At 39.8% G+C, this 20610-nt stretch overlaps 1 protein-coding gene across 1 annotated transcript in view; it reads right to left on the reverse strand.

The window, feature by feature from the left end:
- LOC132074527 (cytosolic phospholipase A2 epsilon-like) overlaps nucleotides 1–20610 on the reverse strand; it is a 33735-nt gene that overhangs the window by 12279 nt on the left and 846 nt on the right. The window contains exons 2-10 of the mRNA XM_059474390.1: nucleotides 19617–19689; nucleotides 8057–8193; nucleotides 4698–4829; nucleotides 3564–3604; nucleotides 3099–3141; nucleotides 2283–2346; nucleotides 1447–1610; nucleotides 1095–1187; nucleotides 523–560 (exon numbers count right to left, since the gene is read on the reverse strand). Coding sequence (XP_059330373.1) covers nucleotides 523–560; nucleotides 1095–1187; nucleotides 1447–1610; nucleotides 2283–2346; nucleotides 3099–3141; nucleotides 3564–3604; nucleotides 4698–4829; nucleotides 8057–8193; nucleotides 19617–19689 — 785 coding nt within the window. The remainder of the gene's footprint in view (nucleotides 1–522; nucleotides 561–1094; nucleotides 1188–1446; nucleotides 1611–2282; nucleotides 2347–3098; nucleotides 3142–3563; nucleotides 3605–4697; nucleotides 4830–8056; nucleotides 8194–19616; nucleotides 19690–20610) is intronic.

Consider the following 20610-nt stretch of genomic DNA (forward strand, 5'->3'; position numbering starts at 1 on the left):
TACTGTGGCCCCACAAAAGCACATACCAGATGGTATAGATAAGGTAGAGAAAAGGCTGATGAACTGCAACGAAGCAAAATCTTACAGAAAGAAATATTCCTTATTTCTACACTGCTTTTCAGGAAGTGTCTAAGATAAATACTGCAATCGATACATGGATACTATAAACATTGGAATATTTAGGATTTCTTGCCTCAGAACTGCCAGATTTTATAAATAGAAATACTTTGTATTTTTTACAAGTAAGGAAAGGAAAGATAACTTTTTCTAAATATATAGCTCTACATATGTTGCAACCAGAAAATATTATTCTCCCCATCTAAACTGAACTTCTGTATAGCAGCATAACAGGAAATTTCACCTAGCACAGTTAACCACCTTCTGGACATGGGTAATGAACATAGGTGAATAAGGAAATATAATCATTGACTAAATACTTTCCCTTAGTTACAGAAATAGGCTAGGAGGCAAAAAAGCATTTTCTTTTTCACAATCACAAAACCCTAGGATAGAATTGCTTACCAGTCATTTGACTTCACATGTAAATTGATTGTCTCATCCTAGGAAAAAAAACCCAAAACACAATATAAACACTGGATATAAACACTGGAGATCATTTTATGTTCTTTCTTTACCATCAGCTCTGAAGCCCTTCTCTTTTTCTAAAAGCTACATTGAGCCAGAAAGCCATAATAATCAGAAAATCCATCAAAATCTTAAAATTTCTCCAAGTCCACTTTATTTTCCTTATATTGTTTTATACTGAAGATAAAGAGAGCAGTACACAGTAAAAACCAACACCAGCTCTCCCAGTGTGCCCCATCCTGCCTCATCATTTGCATTTGCTCTGATCTGCATTAGTGCCTGAGGTGGTCACAGAAATCCCTTTGACATGTGTTTGGCTGTAACTTTTTTGTTCTGCTAGGTTCATATGAAAATGTAGAGGCCCATGGTGTTAGGAATTGTTAGGAAGCTAAGGGCACTAACAGTTACATATCTCAATCCCTACCTTCCTACACTGATCTAATTAACTCATGCCCATTGATCTTTGGTCTATAGCTTAACAATTATTCTAAGAAGTTGGTATCAATCACCTTTGCTACTGCCACTTTCTCACTGAATGGAAGTGAATCCAGAGGAATAGTCAGGGATGCATGGCAGTCGTTTTTGTCTTCACCTGAAGTACACTGAAAAATAAATAATAATGTAGAGAAATATTTAATGTATAAACCATACAAAAACACTTTGCTTTTTTCAAATGGGGTCCCTGTCCAGCAGTTTTCCAGTTGACATCAAATATTTGTATATCTTAGAGGTTACAATGCTGTTTCAGAGCTGAGTTCATTAAAGAACTTCTTTATTCAATATACAAACTCTTTCCATTTGCCTCAGTAAATGTAGAAAACCATGAGTTTACTGTGCTTACTCAAGCTGATGATGACATACCGAGCAGAAATGAGGTTTCTTCTCTGCTAGAGCCATGCACAGCTCTGACAGTCTGTACTTGATGTAATGGAAGTTCAGGGGCTTCAGAGGTTGCCAGAAAGAGCCCAGTGACAGGGTCTGGCTCTTCTCATACGATCCCTTCACTGAAAACAAGAAGTCTTTTTCTGAAAAAAAAAAACCAAACATGAAAAATATACAAAGAAGTTATGACTATGATCCCAGAAATGGAACATTAAATGGTCTTTCAGAACCTTCAACAATGCTTAAAAGCTTCCAAACTCTATTTATCCAGCAAGGGAACAGTACAAGAAGTAAGAGAAGAAAAGCAAACAAGTAAATCAAAAACAAACCACAAAACACCAAAAAGCTTATAAAGCTGCAGTAGATGTTTTAAAAACTCAGACATACAGGCAAATTGGATAAAACCTAAGTTGAAATAGAAATATGTATTTTCTTTTACTTTACAGCATTTATAAGATTCATTCCTTTAATTTCAAATTCCAGTTTTTATAGTTAGTTAGCAGACTATAACTGTTGGATCTGTGAACTTGCATATACACTCCTAACTATCCAGTTCCTGTGCTCTAATTGTAAGAACAAAGTATAAAAATTGCCAGATAAGAAAATGACAAAACAAACAACAAAGAACCAAAAAAACCAATACACACAGACAAAAATCCAAACAAAAAAAACCCCCAAAAAACTAAAACCAAAAAATAATTGAAAAAAAACCAACAAAAACAAAAAACAAACAAAAGCCCCCAAACCAACCAACCAACCAAGATAAGTCAGTTAACCTAAAATAAGGGGGTTTTGCTTCTAGTTTGAGGTCTAACCTGAAGGTTCTTTTTTTGTCCATTTGCTGTCCACTAGGACTTCCAAGCAGGAAATTTCACGAGACTGTAGCAGGGATAAAAAAATGAGAGGTTAAAGTATATGCCATATCTGGGTGACTTCATTGCTATCTCTCTTTGGTCACTTCAGCCCCTGGGGTCTGGAAAACAGTCCACCCTTTGTTAGGCTGATAGGAGAAAGACTTTGTCACTCTGAAAATATGACAGGTTTCAGCTGAAAGAAAAATTGGTGTGGTGGTTTTGGACAGGACTGGGAAGAGAAAGAGAAAAGTTGGTGTGGTGGTTTTGGACAGGACAGGGGGGGAAATGGGAGTGTGCTGAGACCTCCTGAGAGCAAACTGATGGGTTGGCCAAATCACAGGGATGTCCTTGCTTCCCTGCTTTGGTGAAGCTGGACAGTCAAGTGCTACCTCCTCTAAGTAATGAGTTAAGGGCAGCTGAGAAAGCAACTTCCATATCATCCTGTGGAAGTGGGGAGAACAGGATGGCCATGTCACAAAAGAAGTTTCCCAAAGGAGAGACAGAGCAGCAGTGAGTCAGTGAAAGACCACTTCAGGCTTTGTCAATAGGCTTGGTATCAGCCTGTGGTGGTGAACAGGTCTCTGAGTATCCCAAATGAGTGTGCACATTCTTTCCTAACACATCCTCCCGCAGGGAGCAGCACAATAGGATGGCTACCTGTGTTTGACACCCACCTCCCTCCCATTCAGCCCTGCCTGCAGTGAGGTGTTGGGGCACCTGCCAGATTCACCATTCCTATCACTATTATGAAAACAAAGAGCAAAAGTTTAAAATTACCACTAATACACCATTAGTCACAAGCTTTTCAGGAGGGACTGGACTGAAAGAGAAAAAAAATGCAATCAGAAGTAGTAACACCTAAATACATCCTTAAATGAACATCAAGGAATGATACCTTCCTTGAAGTTTGTCTTGTCCAGCATGATCTCAAACATGTCACTGATTTTTAATTTAGGGACACATCTGAAAGGTGGTTTCCCCTTTTCTTTTAACCATAATGGTAAAGAATAGTTGTAATAAGTATGATGACTGCAATTCTTATTATCTTCCCTCATTCAGTGAGTAATAGGATAAATTAATAATTAGGATGATTCTTGGTAGATAAGGAATACAGAGTTTTAGCCAATATGCAACTAACTTCATCAACACCAGCTATGCTGAGTATTTTAAACTTTATAATACTAAATGCTAGCATATGTTTTACTGCTTCCAAAGGGGCATTTTTCTGTGGATGTTACTCACATGCTCTCCGATGTAAACTCAACCTCTAGCATCTCCTGCGTCTGCAAAAAAAAAATTTATTATAAGCATCTGAATTAATTTTCTTTCTCATTAGCTATGGCTGTCAACTATTATTCTGGCTCCTGAAAGAGTTCTTCAATCAAATCAAATTTCCTTTCTGATCCAGGATATAGTGTGAGGAGTAAAAGCATTTGAGTTAGAGTGATTTTGAAAGTGTTCTCCCTCCTTTGTTAACCAACAGTCCTCAGGCCAAACCACCCTATTCTTTTTGGTGGTGAGGCAGAGTAGAAGGGCGGGCAGTCCTGCAGCAGTAACTGTTGGTTTAAAACTGTCCAAAGGCTTGGCTTTTTACTGTGTAATGTTATCTGAAGAGGGATACTGCTGAATAGAAGAGGGCATTTGCAATTCTTCTGATCAAAAGGACTCCTACAACACGGACAACACATTGACCAGTGCCCGGAGAAGTTAAGGCAGACTGCCTGCCAAAATCACTGTGCAGCTGAACACCTACATGTACTGTGTAAGAAAAGTCAGTGAAATAGCAAATCTACGGAAGTATTTAAATTGAATACCCACATCCCACGTTGAAGTCATGATGTTTTCAGTTCAGGCACACTGAAACAATGAAATTACTTGAGCAACTGGCCATCAGCTGGTTTTAGCACCTCAGTATCGATCTTTGGATTATTTTCAGGTATATTCAAAAGAATCACAGGGCAAGGAATCAGTTTTTAAGGGATACTGCAACATCTGTGCCAGAGTATGCCCAAACTCACAAGTGCTTGTGCTGGCAAAAGAAATTCTAACAAAGAAACTTTGTGCAATGGTGATGAAGTTTTATATTTCCAACAAAACCTGTTTGAGCAACAGAGTCAAGAAAGAGGGGGGGAAAAGGCAACTCTGGTGTCAGAAAAAACCATCTGCTAAGTGGTTTGATGAGCTAGCAAAAGCCCTCAGGATCATGCCCTTGTCCACTTTGCTGATTAGGTTTGGAAGGTTCTCCACAGGGTATATGAAGTGCATACCAAGAGGAAACAAACTCTCCTACCTACAATTGCTTTAAAAGAACTTATTCATGAGGTAATATCAAAAAATGTATTTTCTTCCTGTGACCAAGGCAGTTTTATCACTCACCTTGGGATTTAGCTGAAATGTCAAGTGAACTGTTTCTCCAAGCTGGATTTTAGCAACATCAAAGAGAACAGTGAAGAGGAGGTCATCTTTAGTGACTGCATTTTCATCATAGACTTTCATCTCAAGAATATTCTGTGAACAGAGGTTCATAATTAGGATCCTATGTGGAGACCTTACAGAGACACAAAATGATGCTGATGCGCTCAGCATGTTAAGGAAAACAGGGAAAGTGTGGGGAGAAGTGAGAGAGCATGCAGAACCTTTGCATCCACACAGAGATGAAGAAAGATATTCTGAACCTAACACAGAGTCGAGTTGGTTGTTCAGTTTTCCTGCAGAGTAATTTAAACAACAAAAGCTAGTAGAATCGCTGAATATTGAAAACCATGTTTGGCCTCCAATTTGGTTTGAGGTCACCACTTTTTCCTGAATTGTAGGAAACCAGCTAGTTGTCAGGACTTTGTTTTTGGTAGATTAAAAACCCTTGGATATAAGCAGCAAATAAAATACATTAAGAATGTACCATATAATTACTTCATGGTTGCATAATTTTATCCTGTAAATTATTAAACACATATAATTACTATGGAATCTACAGAAAGCAATATGCTTCTGTTAAATTGCACAAATACCACAGTATAAATCCCCTCCTCTCCCTGCTCTGTCAGCCGGTTTGGATGCAGAGGAGAGGGTAACAGCCCCTCCTGTGCCCGATTAGTAGCTTGACATGGGCTGGCTCAGAGATGCCTCCCAGGTGCTGAGCCTTAACTCAGTGGGGCAATAATTCAGGCCTCCCTCAATATATTCAGCAGCTCATTTTCATGCAAATTACAGGGAGCGCTTATCTCAGATTCTTACTTATGCATCAGATTTAACTTGCTAAGAGGCTTGATGTTTATTAAAGACACACAGGTTCATGGTCTCACACACAAACACATGGATAAAAGAGAGTGAGCATGTGAACATTGTTGTCTTAGAAGTTCACAATTTATCTCAGAATGGTCCATACCTAAATGTAATAAGTGATTGACTAGACAAATAACACTGAAAGAAAGCTGCAAGAAACTACCAAGGGAGAGATGGCAAATAACCTTGAGTTTGCAATTTACTGTCAGAAGACAGAAATGTTGTTGACCTTTAAGGCCACCTACATAAAAGTATTGCACTGAGCTCAGCCCTGTCCATGACACCTGCTAATAGAAACATACTGTCAAGAGGCAATCAGCCACAGCACCTTGGTTTATAGGCCAGCCATAAACAGCCTGTAAAGGATTATGGAAAGTGATGGAGATGACATGCCTAAAAATAATCGTCTGCAGTTAATAGAAGTCAGGCTTGCACTGAAAACCAGATCAGTTTTCCTAGCTGTGATACTGCACTGGGATATCCTTATCTGGCTTAAATGCCTGACTTATTTTCTGAGTGACCAACTGATTTGCAGTCCCAGCTACTCCCAGCTGACCAGGAGAGGCATTCACAGGGCGCTGGCTGGCCAAGGGAGATCTCTGGCCATGCCCCTAGCATGCTGTAGGGGAAGCAGCCAGGGGTGTCTGGGCAGTTCACTCTTTCTAACTCTCCTGCCAGAGAATATGAGGGCAGCATCACTGGGAGCCAGGTAATGAACAGAGACAGCCCTTGGCAGGGCTGTGTGCCACCAGCTCTGGGAAGGGTCACCCTCCTGCAGCTGTGGGAATTGCGCCTTAGCACAAGCCTGGGAAACCCTTTCTAGCCAACTGTTTGTCAGACATTCATCAAAACAGATGCCCATCAGTAAACACTGCTTTTCCTGGATAAAACCAGCACAAACATGCCCAAGCCATGCCCTGTCTCCTTTCTTCCACAGTGTCAGTATTATATGGTTTTACTGAGCTCTGGCTACCATAATTTGGGAAGATGAATACCTCAGCAAAACACAGGACAGGAAAGAAGCGAATAACCAGATCAGCAAACTCTGGTTCTGCTCAGAGGATAATGAGCACAGGAATTGCAGCACGTACAGAGAAACCTGCAAGAGCCTTATCTTAACTGCTAAGCTTTGGTTGTCCCAGATCCCCAGGATACATTTTTGCAGCCTACACTCAAGCCACAGCCACCAACACCATGCTGCAGTTGCCACACACTGAAAACTACTCCAGCTAATGCCACATATCTTGTCTCCTGCTGCAAATTTACTGAAATTTAAACATAAGGTCTTCCCAAGCACTACCTCTGAAGAGCTAGTTCAAGCAGCTTCCATGGCCAAGGTATTTTTTTAGCTGTTCTGTGTGGAATTGCAGTTTTGAAAAATCTTTCAGGAAGAGCAGGTGCTCCTGTGCAAGAGTTGCAGATCAGTAGGTGTTTGTTCCCATGCTGCAATGTTTGTCCCTTGCCTTTCACCTCCCTAAAAACCCTGCAGGGCTTCATGCAATTGTGCCTCACTGAAATTTTGAAAGAAGTTGGAATTTTTTTAGGTTTACAGGGAAAACGCTGGCTGTAGGCCACAGATGGGCAGACGTGAAAGGTGAAAGTTACCAAACAGGGCCAGTACCACCTAACTGTGGCAGAAAGCCTGAGAACATGCATCATGGGCAACTTCTGCAGTCAAAGGCTAGAGGGATTGTTCACTGGAGATCCTGTGGTGTAGGAGCACATTGAGCTATTCCAAATGCTCCTTTGGAGGATTTTATCAATTCTTGAGCAAGCCAAGGGACTGGCCTGCTGATTTGCCTTTTTAGAGAGTCCTGATCTGGCCCCAGCACTAGGAAATGAACAGTGCAAACTGTAAAGCAGAGAATGATTGCCTCTGGTGTGAACTAATTTTGGTTTGCTTAGCCTGCCACTGATCTTTGTGGACTCCTAGACCCTGATGTTGATGCTGCCTTTTGGAGGGAGAAGACAGTGGGACTTGTAAATCTTCTTAAGCTTTAATATTTATCATCATGATAAAAGTTCATCAAGCTCTCTTTTGCAAGCTCTCTGTTGGTTTGTGACTTTTTTTTATTTTTGGTCATTACAAAGGAATAAAATAATAAAAAAGTACCGCCCTGTGATGCTTTCACTACCTAGCTCATACATATCTTTTACACTATTCCATTTACTCTGAAATTTTCACATTTATTAGTGAAAAGACATGATTAAAAAAGGAAAAGAAAAAGTGAAAAGTGATAGAACACCATAGGAATGGTTATGAAGTATCTTGGTTAATTTTTACATACCAGAAAACTAAATTTAATTTTGCTGCTACATTTTATTCCAAATCCTCCTACCAGCATCCTTCTAGTCCTTCACACATATTTATTTCTGGTTTTATTTTGCTGTACATGTTGATCACACTATGATATCTCTGCCCCAAAAGAAAAAAAATGCACTCTGCATCTTACCTTTACTTGGCTCTGAATCCTGAAGCAAAATGTTTCATTCCACACTGGATCTTTGCAGTTCTTGATGGTTTTGGTCCGGACAATCTCCGGGGAAGCAGTGGGCAAGGACAGGCTTATGTAGCAGTCAGTTTGGCTAACTGTATTTGAAAAGGTATGTTGTAACTAACAAATTACTACAAATATCTTAAAGCATAGCTTTATAGCACTGCATGTATACGGCAAATTGCAAAAAGGAGGTGTTTCAATAATATTTCTGACAGCTTTTTATTCAAAACCATTCAATTACTATTTGTTGCCTTCTGAAAGTGGGAGCTCAGGTCATGAATGGCGATTCAAAGAAACTGCTGCAATACATGCAACTGGCAAGAAAAGAGCACACAGAGCTAGTTTGACTTAACAAACCCATTATTGATATGTGCCCTGTTGGTTATAAATGAAGAGATTTCTGTGATGGAGAAGAAAATTGCCTACACATTTTAAGAGAACCTTTATCCAAGAGTAAAATACTTTCTTAACCAACTTTCCCATCTGGTCTGGTGCCCCCACATATCTGTAATCCAGTCCATGTAATGAGCTGTCCCACCCAACACGTGATCACATACCTTCACCATGAAAAAAAAAATGCAAAAATAGCAGTGCACTTTTATCTTACTGTGATTTAAACTCTGAGCCCTGATGGAGAAGAAAATTCTAATTTCTGACAAAGGTGGTAATGTCACAGAAGGTTGCACAGTGAGCTACAAATATGGCATTGAATCTTAATGCACAGCAGTTGCTTTGGGGTTGTTTTGTCTCCAGACCTGCCTGGGTGGGCACAGCTGTCACAGAACCATAGAATGGCCTGGGTTGGATGGGATATTAAACACCACCCAGTTCCAACGGGGTATTAAAGAGCACCCAGTTCCAGCCCCCCTGCTGTGGGCAGGGGCGCCTCCCACTAGACCAGGCTGCTCAGAGTGCTGGGCACGGCCACATGGTGTGAATGAATTGTCTCCTGCGGCTTGCCAGAGTTCAGGTGACAGGCGGGTTGGGTACTCAGGTATCTGTGCAACTAACGTTCCCTTTGTGTGTCAGTCTGATATATGTGGAGAATTTGGCGGTGGTTAGGAATGTCTTTGATACCGCTAAGGAGATAATTGATTTTTAGCAGGGAGCAATGCAGGGCATTTGCTCCTAAGAGTGTAGAACAGTTGCCCTGTGAACCTGTGGTGATGAACTGAGACCCTGACAATGCAGTGAAGAATGCTGGGACTCAGTCTCTCTACACTGTCATCCACCCTTTCCAGCCCTCCCATTTTGAGCAAATCTGCTGTCCTTTCAAGGGAATTGGCATTTCCTTTGTTCTCTGGGCAACTAAAGCTGTCTCCAATGTCTCCAGCTCTAAAAATTCATATATTCCCACTATAGCTCAGATTTGGGTATAGTAACACGCAGTTTGGTACTGTACATACAGACATGCTGAGAGGCAGCATGACCAATTGGGTAACCTGCTGGAAAAGGTCTCATAACAGGTTGGTTCCATTCCCAGCCCTGTCACAGACTGCTAAATCACTCTGGGCAATTGATTTCATTTAAATTTATCTTGCTTCTCCATCTGCATTTCCCCACTAATAACACAGTGATAACTATTCTTTCCACTTTTGTAATCTGCTTGGATGTGACCCAGGAAGAGTCTGATCAGTAATTATATTATTCTTTCTCTACCAATCTCTTGGGTCTCCTTCCACATTTTCTTTTAACTTGTGGCGTGAGCCATGCTGCAATGAATAGGTGTTACTTAAAGCAACTTGTGCAATCAGCGTACGTATGATTTATCTTTCAACTCTTATGATACTGTCTGAACATGAAACATCTTAGATTTTTTCAGCATGCACTTGATTGTTACACCCTTACTCCCATAGTAGGTAAGAAATTACTTTAACATTGCAATAATGTTTAAAAATATCCTAATATTACACACAATAATAAGAGACATCTGCATTTGTAAATTTAAAATGCAGAATGTATGCAATACATCTCTTGATAATAATTTATTGGTAATGAAACTATTTGTTTAGCTGTCTCCCACACACTATTTTCGAAAACTCTTTCATTGATTTTTAACATTTGAAAAAGAACTTTTCTATAGTTAGTGGTACCAGAGGAGCAGGCTGTTTGTTCAGCAACTGCAAGTTATGCACTAATGATGTATGGGTGTTTTAGAGAATTTGTTCATTTATGGTCTGGGATACCTCTTTGTTGTACACACGAGTTATGACTCCTGGTTTAGAAGAAAGACACTCATTATTTTCAGAGTATCAAAGAAGTGATAAACTTTACACGCTTGTATCTAGATAGAGCTGTGGTAGGTTCAGTTCTTCAACCTCCCTGAACATAACAGACCTATACCAACCTGAAAGGCTAGTTCAGTCTTTAGCAAGGCTGCTTACCCTTAATAAGAGCAAAAACAGAGTCCCACAATCTGATGATCCACATTTAATACCAAGTAGGTTAGCAACCAGTGAGGTCTCAGTCTCAGCATAGCCTAAGACAAGAATGTAGGTGGAGACAGATATTTGACTCTGAAAGCAAGCAATCAAAGGAAGGACACTGCATGAAGAATAACAAATTATACCCCAGAACTAAAATGTTGCAGGATGCATCTGGCAAGTTACATAAACAACACAAATTTAATTACATTTTGGACCAGATCCCAAACACACAATGTTAAATGTCAGTGCAGGTGATCAGATTTAGCACTGAGATGCTTTTGCATACAGTTTTAACCCTGGAGAAGAGCATGTGGATGCTCACTCGGTGTCTTCCATGTTGTACTCTCTTCCACTCTTTTCCTCTTTCCACTATAAAATGCTTTAACTCTTACCAGCTATTAGCCATACCCAAATTGAAGAGGATTGAGTTAGGCAGCCTGGCATATGAGAAAGAGCTGAAAGACTTGAGTTTACTAATTAAACAGCAACAAAAATGTTGTCAAATAATCAGTTCTGTAATGTCCAAATGATTGATACAAAGAGGATAATGATATGTGTCTCTGTGTGAACAGAGGCAAAAATTAGAATACTGCTCCAGCTCTTAAAGGATTAGCTCTAGCAAGAGAGATTTTATAAATTTTTTAGGTAACTCACTTCAGACTGTTCTAGTACTCAGACATGTATGAAACTGTGACAGACAAGCTAAATTTCATCCTGCTTCAAGAGATGAGGACCAGCCCAGGTGAACCTGTAAGGTGTCATATGGAAATGCTGCCACGTAATTTCCATGTTTTTGCTGGAAGGCAGAAAACAGGATAATCATGTCAGGCCAATTACAGTCACGGAAAACAGCTAAGCCATTTCCCTGCCAGGGCTGACTATCAGGAAAAGAAGCAATAGGACAACTGTATATGGTACACCAGCCCAAGGGATCAATTACCAGATAGCTGGGTGCTGTCTCCAAAACAACTCCAAAACTCCTTCTTTGACACACTTGAAATAAGACTGTAAGTTCCTTGGAAGAGTTGCCCCCTTTTCATTCTAAAAAGATAGTGTCTGAGGAACAAGGTCTAAATCCATACATAGAGTCTCCAGGTACCATCACAATACAATCATCAAAATGAAACAACACAAATAGCAATACAATGTAATGCAGAGAAGCCCATGCACAGCTTAACTACAAATCATGCATTTCCGTAGGCATTCCCTTTTCAGACTTTTTTAAAGTATTGCCACTCTTTCACTGTTCCCACCCTCAGATAATCAGCCAGTAAGACCCAAAATGTCATATATTTTTGGAAAAGTGGTTTTACCAAATGGTCAGATTTTCTTTGTTCCACCTGAGACCATCTTGGGGTGATAATGTGGTGCAATTTCAGCTCTATTGCTAGCTAGGATTTTTAGGAAGGTTCTTTCATTTCCTTTTAAAAATAAACTAGCCAAAACTAAGCCTTGGTCAGACATCAGCGCAGATACAGAGGGTAGTAACAGCATCTAAAGAAACCATTATCAGAAGAAAACATCATAGAAACAGATTTGGAAACAGGCTGCAAGCAGTACACACAAATGCTTTGGATTTCAAAGAAAACAGGAGTGGGAACAAAATCAATACCAGAAAGAGCTAAACTACCAAATCAACACTCACAAATTTTCTTTCTTCAGAAAGTGTTCACAAGAATTGTGTTTACTCAATAAGGGAATAGAAACAAAATTGTTTTAAAAGTTCAGCTAATACTTTTTGTTTCCTTAAGCATCATTATTTTGACTCAGAAATGCCTCTGACAAGGCATTCTTGGTCGAGATTGATCCTAAACAAGTAAGAAAAGATGAGCACTTTTGTCAGGAGAATATTGAGGACTACTGTCAATTTAACTGCAGAATATGATGCAAACAATAGCACCAAAATTTGGGAGTGAATCTTACTTTTAACCTTCACTGGCTACTTACTGCAGCACTACTTTATTGTCTCCTGCTGAGGATACAGTCATAGAAAGTGCCCAAGAGAGGAGCCATAGTCCCATGGGGACATTCTCATGTATCTTCTCAACAGTGCGAACAACCACAGCCATGTCAAATCTAGCCTCTCTACTTTGCATTGGCCTCCCACGTAATAGCAAATCACATCTGGCTTCTTGGTCATTATCTACAAGGTAATCAGTGTCTTCCATTCAGCAAAAAGGTTGCCCACAGCTCCACAGAGCATCACTGATGAAGGACCTCAAGCTCTGAGAATCTTGCCTATGGGCAGGGCTTTCCCTGGCACTGCTCCAGGTGTTCAAAACCTCCACAGTGACCAAGACGTACCACAGGCCTTATTGCATTGTGCCTTTATTGTACCAGCCACCTCAGCAGTGTTCATCTACGTTCATTGGTAAGGAGGCTGAGAGAGATGCATAAAACAAAACGTGTCTGCTCAGAGGGCAGAGAAAGAATGAATCCCCAATGACAGATATCAGTCACACTGCATAATACATAACTGGATGAACTGCAGATGCTGCTGTTTTTGATGAAACAGGAACAACCAAGACTGGCACTGAGGTGGAAAAAAATCTATTGGGATTCAATGAACAAAAATGTATTTTTCATAATAAAATATCAAACTTGAGAAGCTCTACATTTGCCCTGTGTTCTTGTTCCAGCCAGAGCGGGGTTAATTTTTGCAGTAGCCAGGAGGGGGTATGGCCAGGACTCAGAGATTATTGCCTGGAGATGGAGGAAGGGAGTCTGTTCATTAATATAGTTGCTGTTACTGCTTCCTTTCTTATCTCATTGCTGTTTCCAGTAAATTGTTCTTATCCTAACCCATAATCTTTACCTTTTTTGGACTCCAAGTCTCTTCTCCAGCCCACCCAGCGGGGGAAGCAAGTGGCACTTTGTAGGAAGAGTCTTAGTGGGAGCACTAAATTGGGAAGTACATTTCTAAACCACAACAGCCCATCAAACAAATACCCCAAAAAATCCTGAAGCAATTCCTATAATGAGTAAACCTTTATTATCTATTGTCTGTTATTTATGAATTATCAATAGTTATAATAATTGAATAATTTAATTATCAATATCTGTTACTTATGAATTCTTTGAATGTCCAAATAGCAAGTAATAGTACTGTCAACACAGGTTTATTGATATTCAGTTTGTGGTTAATGTGGTTAGTGTCAAGCTAAGTATACTTTGGTCCTAGACTCAATACACATCTGTGCAACAGTAAGGAGGATATAGAGTAGAATATGGTCCTTATCAAGCATGATCAAAAATTCCAAGGTATAATAATTTCAAAGAAGATTTGGGAGACTATAAGTATGGGAAAAGGCAATGCTCAGCTCATTTTCTTAAATGGTGAGAAGGTGTTACTCAGCTCAGCCCAAGGAAATATGTAAACAGAAATCCTATTCAGGAATCAAAGAACACACTTCATAATTATCTGTTTTCTGAATGCAAACTAGAAAGGTACTTCCTGAGCAATGTCTGCCACTGCCTTTTAACTCTGAAAGCAAAATGGCAGAGGAAGAATGAAGGATCTTGAATCACCACATGGACCCGTATCCTCTCAAAGCACTGTGTGGTTCTGCATTGCTGCCATCACCACCTACTCATTCCAGCCTCTCTTCTCCACCTAAGCTTCTCCCTTGTTCATTTCCATTGCCTCCACCCTTCTCAAACCTGTTTTAAAACTGGTTTTGACATTTTAAAATATTTTGAAGGCTGTTTCAACCACTCATTAACGAGAAGCCCCCACTAAACAAGATGATAATGAAGCCTACTAGGACCACATCACAGTCCTTAAAGTTCATACCTCTTCAAGGAAGGACAGGAGATGCAATGCCACCTGCACTGGTACAGTATTAGAGCACGGTAGCTGATCACACCTTTCCTTTTGAGACCGAGATGAGCATACCATTTACCTAAGGTTCTTTACTTTCACCAGTCTCTCAGTCAGTAAATCAGTTCAACTTCCTAATGCCTCTGTGAGGCTTCTGGTGTCCTTGCTGAAGCCCTGGCTCTGAGTTTCTTTGAAAAACTCTTCTGCTTTAAGACTACACAAAGAATCTAAAGGAAGCCATGAAGGAGCATCACACACAATACCTTTGACCACCAGAACAGTTTTCTGTTCTTGCACACAGAAACACACAGAAGCCAGCATGGCTGCAAGAAGATGCATGTACACCTACATACAACCCATTGATACCTAGCAGAAGAGATGCAACTATTCCCACAGCTGTAAGGAGGTGTGCAGAGCAAGTAAGGATCTCCTTGACTGTAAATAGCACTGTCCTTTTTAGTGGCAGCTTATGCTGCTATCAAGGCACAGAGAAGACTTTTTGTCTCCACACTATTTACCATTAATACAATAGAGTAAAATTGTATATAGTACAATATAAGCTACATTCCATCATGGCCACCAAAGACTTGGAAAAAAGGAAAGAAAAAGGAATTAATCTTCTGGTTTAGAGAATACAAAACAGGTGACCTGAGGGAAACTAGGTTTATATATGTGTTTGGTAACAATGAACTCAGCAAGAGCATGAGCAGGCTTGGGTCACATGAGTTGATGAAACCAAAAAGAAGACTGAATAGAAAGGAACAGAAAAAATGCCGCTGTGAAACTGATTCATGTAATACTCACTGAGATTATCCATTCAGTTGGTACTCCTATTATTAACTGTGATTATGACTTCATTACAAACATCAATCGAGACCAGGCCTTCATTTCAACAGGTACCTCAGTAGTTGTGCAATAAGTTCTTGAACTTGATCTAGCAGCTTACAATTACAGTAAAAAAGCCCTGCTCCGGGATATGACATCACAGGGAGGATCTTCTTTGTGATTACTGGCTGTTTTTATGCCTGTTTCAGTTTCCTAACCAGTTAGGAAATCCCTGTTTACAGGATTTGTTGCAACCTGGCAGTTATCCATATAACGACTTCTCTGTCCTTGTGCAGATTCTTCTTGCCAAGCATTTGTCTTTGGGCTCTTTTAGGCTTTCCTCTCCGCTGATGCAAAAGCAGCCTGTCTGAGGAGGCAGTGGCATCAGGAACCTAAATTAGGTGCCCTGAAAAGACACTAACACTCTTTTTAAAAGGATCACATCCCAGGATTATTCTCAACCATTGCAAACATCAATGACCACAGGAAGCAATTTTACCCTAAAGTGAGAGTGCCATTAGCACTGGCCAGCCCAGTCAGCTGCCTGTTGGCACTGACCACGTGGCCTGACTGCCCTCTTTGCACAAAAACTGCTGCTACCTTCTCACACCAGTGGTACAGTCAGAGGTGAAGTAAAAGGAAATACACACAGCACGTTGTGAGCGCATCTTCAATCGGTCCTTTCCACACACACTTGTTTCCTCTGGAGCACATGGCATTGAGAGGGGTTTTGTTGTTTTGATGGTGTTAGACGGGCTTTAGGTGATATAAGGAAAAACATTGGTACTACTACCTTGCAACTTTTAAAATAAATAGGTAGGGTAGCATTGTGAGCTTGCTATGAAATTACATAGCAACAGGCTCAGATTTAATAAGGCCCAGATTTAGTACTATAGCTAATGAGGAGCCTAAAGATTTATCGATTGAGAATGCTGATTATCTTTTCAGACTAATGAAAACAAACAAAAAAAAATTAGCTGTAGACTCTTCCAGGAAAAACTTTTTGTAGCCTTGGACTTTTTGAAATACTAATTAGGATATGCCACCAATTCTAAAGACATTTTTTGTTTTCTGAATGGAGTATTTCTGTTAAATACATATATGTATAAAATGTTAAGTTTATATTTCACTTGTAGCCCATGAAGCAAACAGGTTTCTCTTCCATAGATGCCAATTTGCAGTGTAGAAGATATTTTATCTCCTGGAAGATCAGTGAGCCCAGCCACTGAGAAAAACTAGATTTGCCAGCTGTGCCAGCCCATGGCCTGCTGTGACTGCAGTGGTGGCAGCCTCTGGGATCAGTGAGTGCTGGGTGTGCTCCAGTGGGACTGTACAAAACAAGGCAGGTCTGGGCAGCCACGCTGAAAACAAGATCTGCTCTGGGGAATCTACACAACACACATCCATCTCTTTTTATAAGCAGCATATAGGGTGAAATGCAGTGGTACTTCGACAGTACTTGGCTGGCAGACAAGTCTCTCCAGAAAGTAACTGTGCCATGGTTAAATGGTGGAAATGCAGAGCCCAGCATAAAGCTGGCTTCTGTGAAATAAATGTGGGATGTGAACAGAAAAACTGTGCCCTCTTCCAGTGATCTTCTCTGGTGGACAAGCTTTTGGAAAACAAGAGCAGGGAGAGCTCAGACGCCTCAGCTTGTGACTTTTGCTCCTGATGCTGTCAGTGACTCCCCATTTTTCTGGTGCCACAGGTAAGCCGTGTTTGACAGTTGCAGAGAAATTGCAACCTCCAGGCAGATTTTGCAGAAATGCTGGATGTATTTATGAAGATTTGTTACAGCCACAAAGCTGTCTCAGTTTTAAAGCAGTCATACAATGATAAGCATTCTGCAATTCTTGAGATAAATACAAGGGGGCAGTTGTCTTGGTGTAAGAGCTGACATATCTAATATGCAAAAAAGGCCTTTTCACACCAGCCTGAGATGGACCAGGTTTTCTCATGCAGGCATTTCTGCTGGCCATCCGAGGCAAAGAGAAAAAAGAAATGTCTGTAACTATTTAGTTAGCAATATAATCACATAAATCTCCCCAAAGAATAACATCCTGAAACTGGGAATGATGTTTTCCTGTGAAACTGAAAATGAGTATCTGTGTGTAGAGCAAAGTGAAATGACAAGTATCAAAATAAGATCCCTTAATAGCCTCCAGAAGCGAATAATCTGGGGTATGACAATTAATTGCAAACACTACTGTTGACTCAGAAGCCAGATCTCCCAGCCACAGACCTCAAGAACCACAAACCTTTTGAAAAAGTGGGGCAGGAAAAAGCATGGTTCAGTGTTTGCCATACCCCAAAACATTTATCATAAGCCAGTTCTGGGGACATGTTCTCAATTCAAATGAGACTTTGGACTGGTCTGGTATCACTATTCTTTTAAATTTTCACTAGGAAAATTTAGCCAAACTCAAACATGCCTAGAAGTTGCAACAGCTATGTCTTCATTATACATACTACTTAGATTATAGTTACCTGATAACCTTCATCATTAGCGAGCCATTCCTTCTGGTTCATAAGTAAGCCTTATTCCTAACAGACTTTAATGCATATTAGCAGCCTAATCCTTGTTATTACACTTACACCATGCTCAAACACAACCTTTTGTCTGATACACAGGGAAAAGATTATATGTGATTGCCACAGCTAAGCATAATAAAAAATAAGTCCTATATTGTATGTCCATGTACCAGAAGACATGGACACTGTGGGTAGCAGCCCCTCTGCACAAAGAGAGCCCATGAGGTGTGCAATGCCACAGCTGAAGGAAAGCAAAGTGCACTCATGCTTGACAGGCAGTCTTCCAAAACCAGATTCTGACTCCAACAGAACACCAATGGCTCTTTGCAGCTGGAATTATTTCTGTGCCATCTTTCAACTCTCTGTCCTCATCTCTGTCTCTCTTAACAACTTTAAGATGTACAGAAATAGTAATTAAAACAAATAAATGTGAGCCACATAAAGAAGTGTATTACACTCTCACACTGGTTTTCTTATTCAATATAATGCTTTCTAACCGTCTCATTTTTTGTGCTGTGTGTATCACACAATGTGGCATGGCTCTACTAACAAAATTATTTCCTCTGAGATAGTGTATGTACACAGGGGAGATAAAAACTCACTGACTCACTGACACTGGTAACTTGGTCCTGATTCTCAGAGGGTAAACAAAATGTGATGCTCTCTTGCACACAAAAAAAAAAAAGCAGCTGGAATAGGGAGTGAATGAAGCAGCTCCTCTAAGACCCTGTCACCTAGCACTGCTTCTTCTGCTTCTTTGTATCCAAGACCTTCTTCCACATCTGGCTTTGGAAGCAAATCTCCAGTGTTATAGCTTCAAACCTGAAGTCAGGTAATCAATCATCTGCTCAAAATGAAGATACAGGATAAATACTAATAAAAGATAAGCAGCTAAGATAAATAGCTATGGATTTCTGGAAGTTCTGTTGTCTGTAAGAATGTAAAGATCATAATTTCGAAACATTTTAAAGTGCTGAGAAAGAGAGAAACATCCCTCATTTTAAGGCCAGAGGTACACATTTGATTATCAGCTCTGCAGGTGGTTATCTGGATGCTATTGCCTGTCAGGGCAGCTTAGAAATTCCCTTGGGGTGGTGACATGCCAGAAAACTGTTCACCTGAGATGGAAATGACAAAGAGGAAATTGAAACATCCTTTCACTTTTTTCTAAAGATTTGCTGTTTTCAAATAAAGACAGTATCCCTGTGCTAGACACAATGGCAGAAAACCAAGAATTAAATAGGAATCTCCATGGAGGCAAATACAGTTGCTGTGTTCACTTGGTCTTATTTGATACACAAAGATTTATATTCACTTCCTTTCCATTTTGTTCATGACTTGTTATTTCTGAGTCAGGTATTTGAGATATTGACCTTTCTTTCTCTTAACTGAGGAACAGCTGATATTTTTCTCTCTTCACTCCCACTTTTACCCATTCCAAGTCCTCAGAAACATTTCAGTGGTATTTGTTTATCCTGAAAAGTCTAATTCGAATACATTTCAGTGAAATTTTGACAGAAAAAGAAGCTGTTTGACAATAGGACATATAGTGCTCCTTCTACCTTTTATTTTCTTTAAAGCAAAAAGAAATTCAAAAACTGCAACTGAGAATTAACACCTGAATTTTTTCATCAGTCTGGCTCTGAACCTTGTTAGCAGTTAAGGTACTTTACAGTACACCACAGTAGACATTTATTATTTCCATTAATAATAGTAACATGCAATAAACCAAAATGTATTGTTTATATAAAAATGTATTCAAAGCATAGTCCAAATTCAAGTATTCATCAATATTTGAAACCATAGTGTCACTTCATACACAGATACTAGTTACAATGCCAGTAGCAAGCACACATTCTCTGCTTTCAGAACCAAACTACTAAAAAGTGCAAAGAAAGACTGCAATACTCACACAGATCTGCCTTTCTAAGATTTTTCATTCTTATGATTTTCACAAAGAATGAACAGCAAGGGCATTCATCACTCTGCAGAAAAATGAAAAAATTTATTACCTGCATTAACATTAAATTGCTTATGCTTCATAAAAGATGCTCTCCCACAAATTCCTGTTGCAATTTTCAAAGCCATGCAGCAAAATTGGACTATGAACTGCTTGCACTACTTTGGAAGTTAAAATCACATCTACATAGAGTTTAAAAAATGGAAAAATTTTGAAGGACTACCACTGTGTATGTATGTCATTGACACAAGAAATAATTTTTTTGTGGCACTGTTTAGTGAGTGAGGCACCATTAGCACAATGCAGCACAACACGAAAAAGTAGATGCAAGAAAACAGCTTTGGAAGAGATGTTAACAAGACTTCCCCAATCAAACCAGATGTTGGATATTTGCAGAAGGATCATTAGCTGAAATGTCAAGTGCAGAAGGAAAGGCAAATAACAGACCTGACTCAAAATAATTACAAATTCTTGCAGATTTTAATACCTGAAATTTTAGCTATTGCTTCACTGAAAGCATTACCGAGTTCCTCTCCTATTCTCTACAAGCAAAATGACTCCACCAAATTCCTTAAGGGAGTTATGTCACTCCTCTCTTTTTATCTAGTTAGGAATTGATCCAGGTGAGAAGTTACAAATTCTCCCATCACTCTCAAATTATGATAAGCTGACCTTGGTATGTTTTTATGTCTAACTCCAAAAGAGAAGGGCATGTTTTAATGTAATGTGTCTGGGTTTAGGTTCTGGGTAGAAAAGGTCTCCCCTCACTCCCCTATCTCTAAGAAATCTCTACTTTTATTCTTGATGCTGTTTCAGTGGTCAAGGGAAAGGGGAAGAGCAGAGAGGACAGTCTCTTTCCTTGCTTTCTATGCATACTTTCCACACAAAGACCATTGCCAGGTTCTGTTTAAAAAGATGAATTTGTAGATGCTTAGTGTTTCTTTGA

Source organism: Ammospiza nelsoni, chromosome 6 (genome assembly GCF_027579445.1).
Source record: "Ammospiza nelsoni isolate bAmmNel1 chromosome 6, bAmmNel1.pri, whole genome shotgun sequence".
NCBI classification, from domain to species: Eukaryota; Metazoa; Chordata; class Aves; order Passeriformes; family Passerellidae; genus Ammospiza; species Ammospiza nelsoni.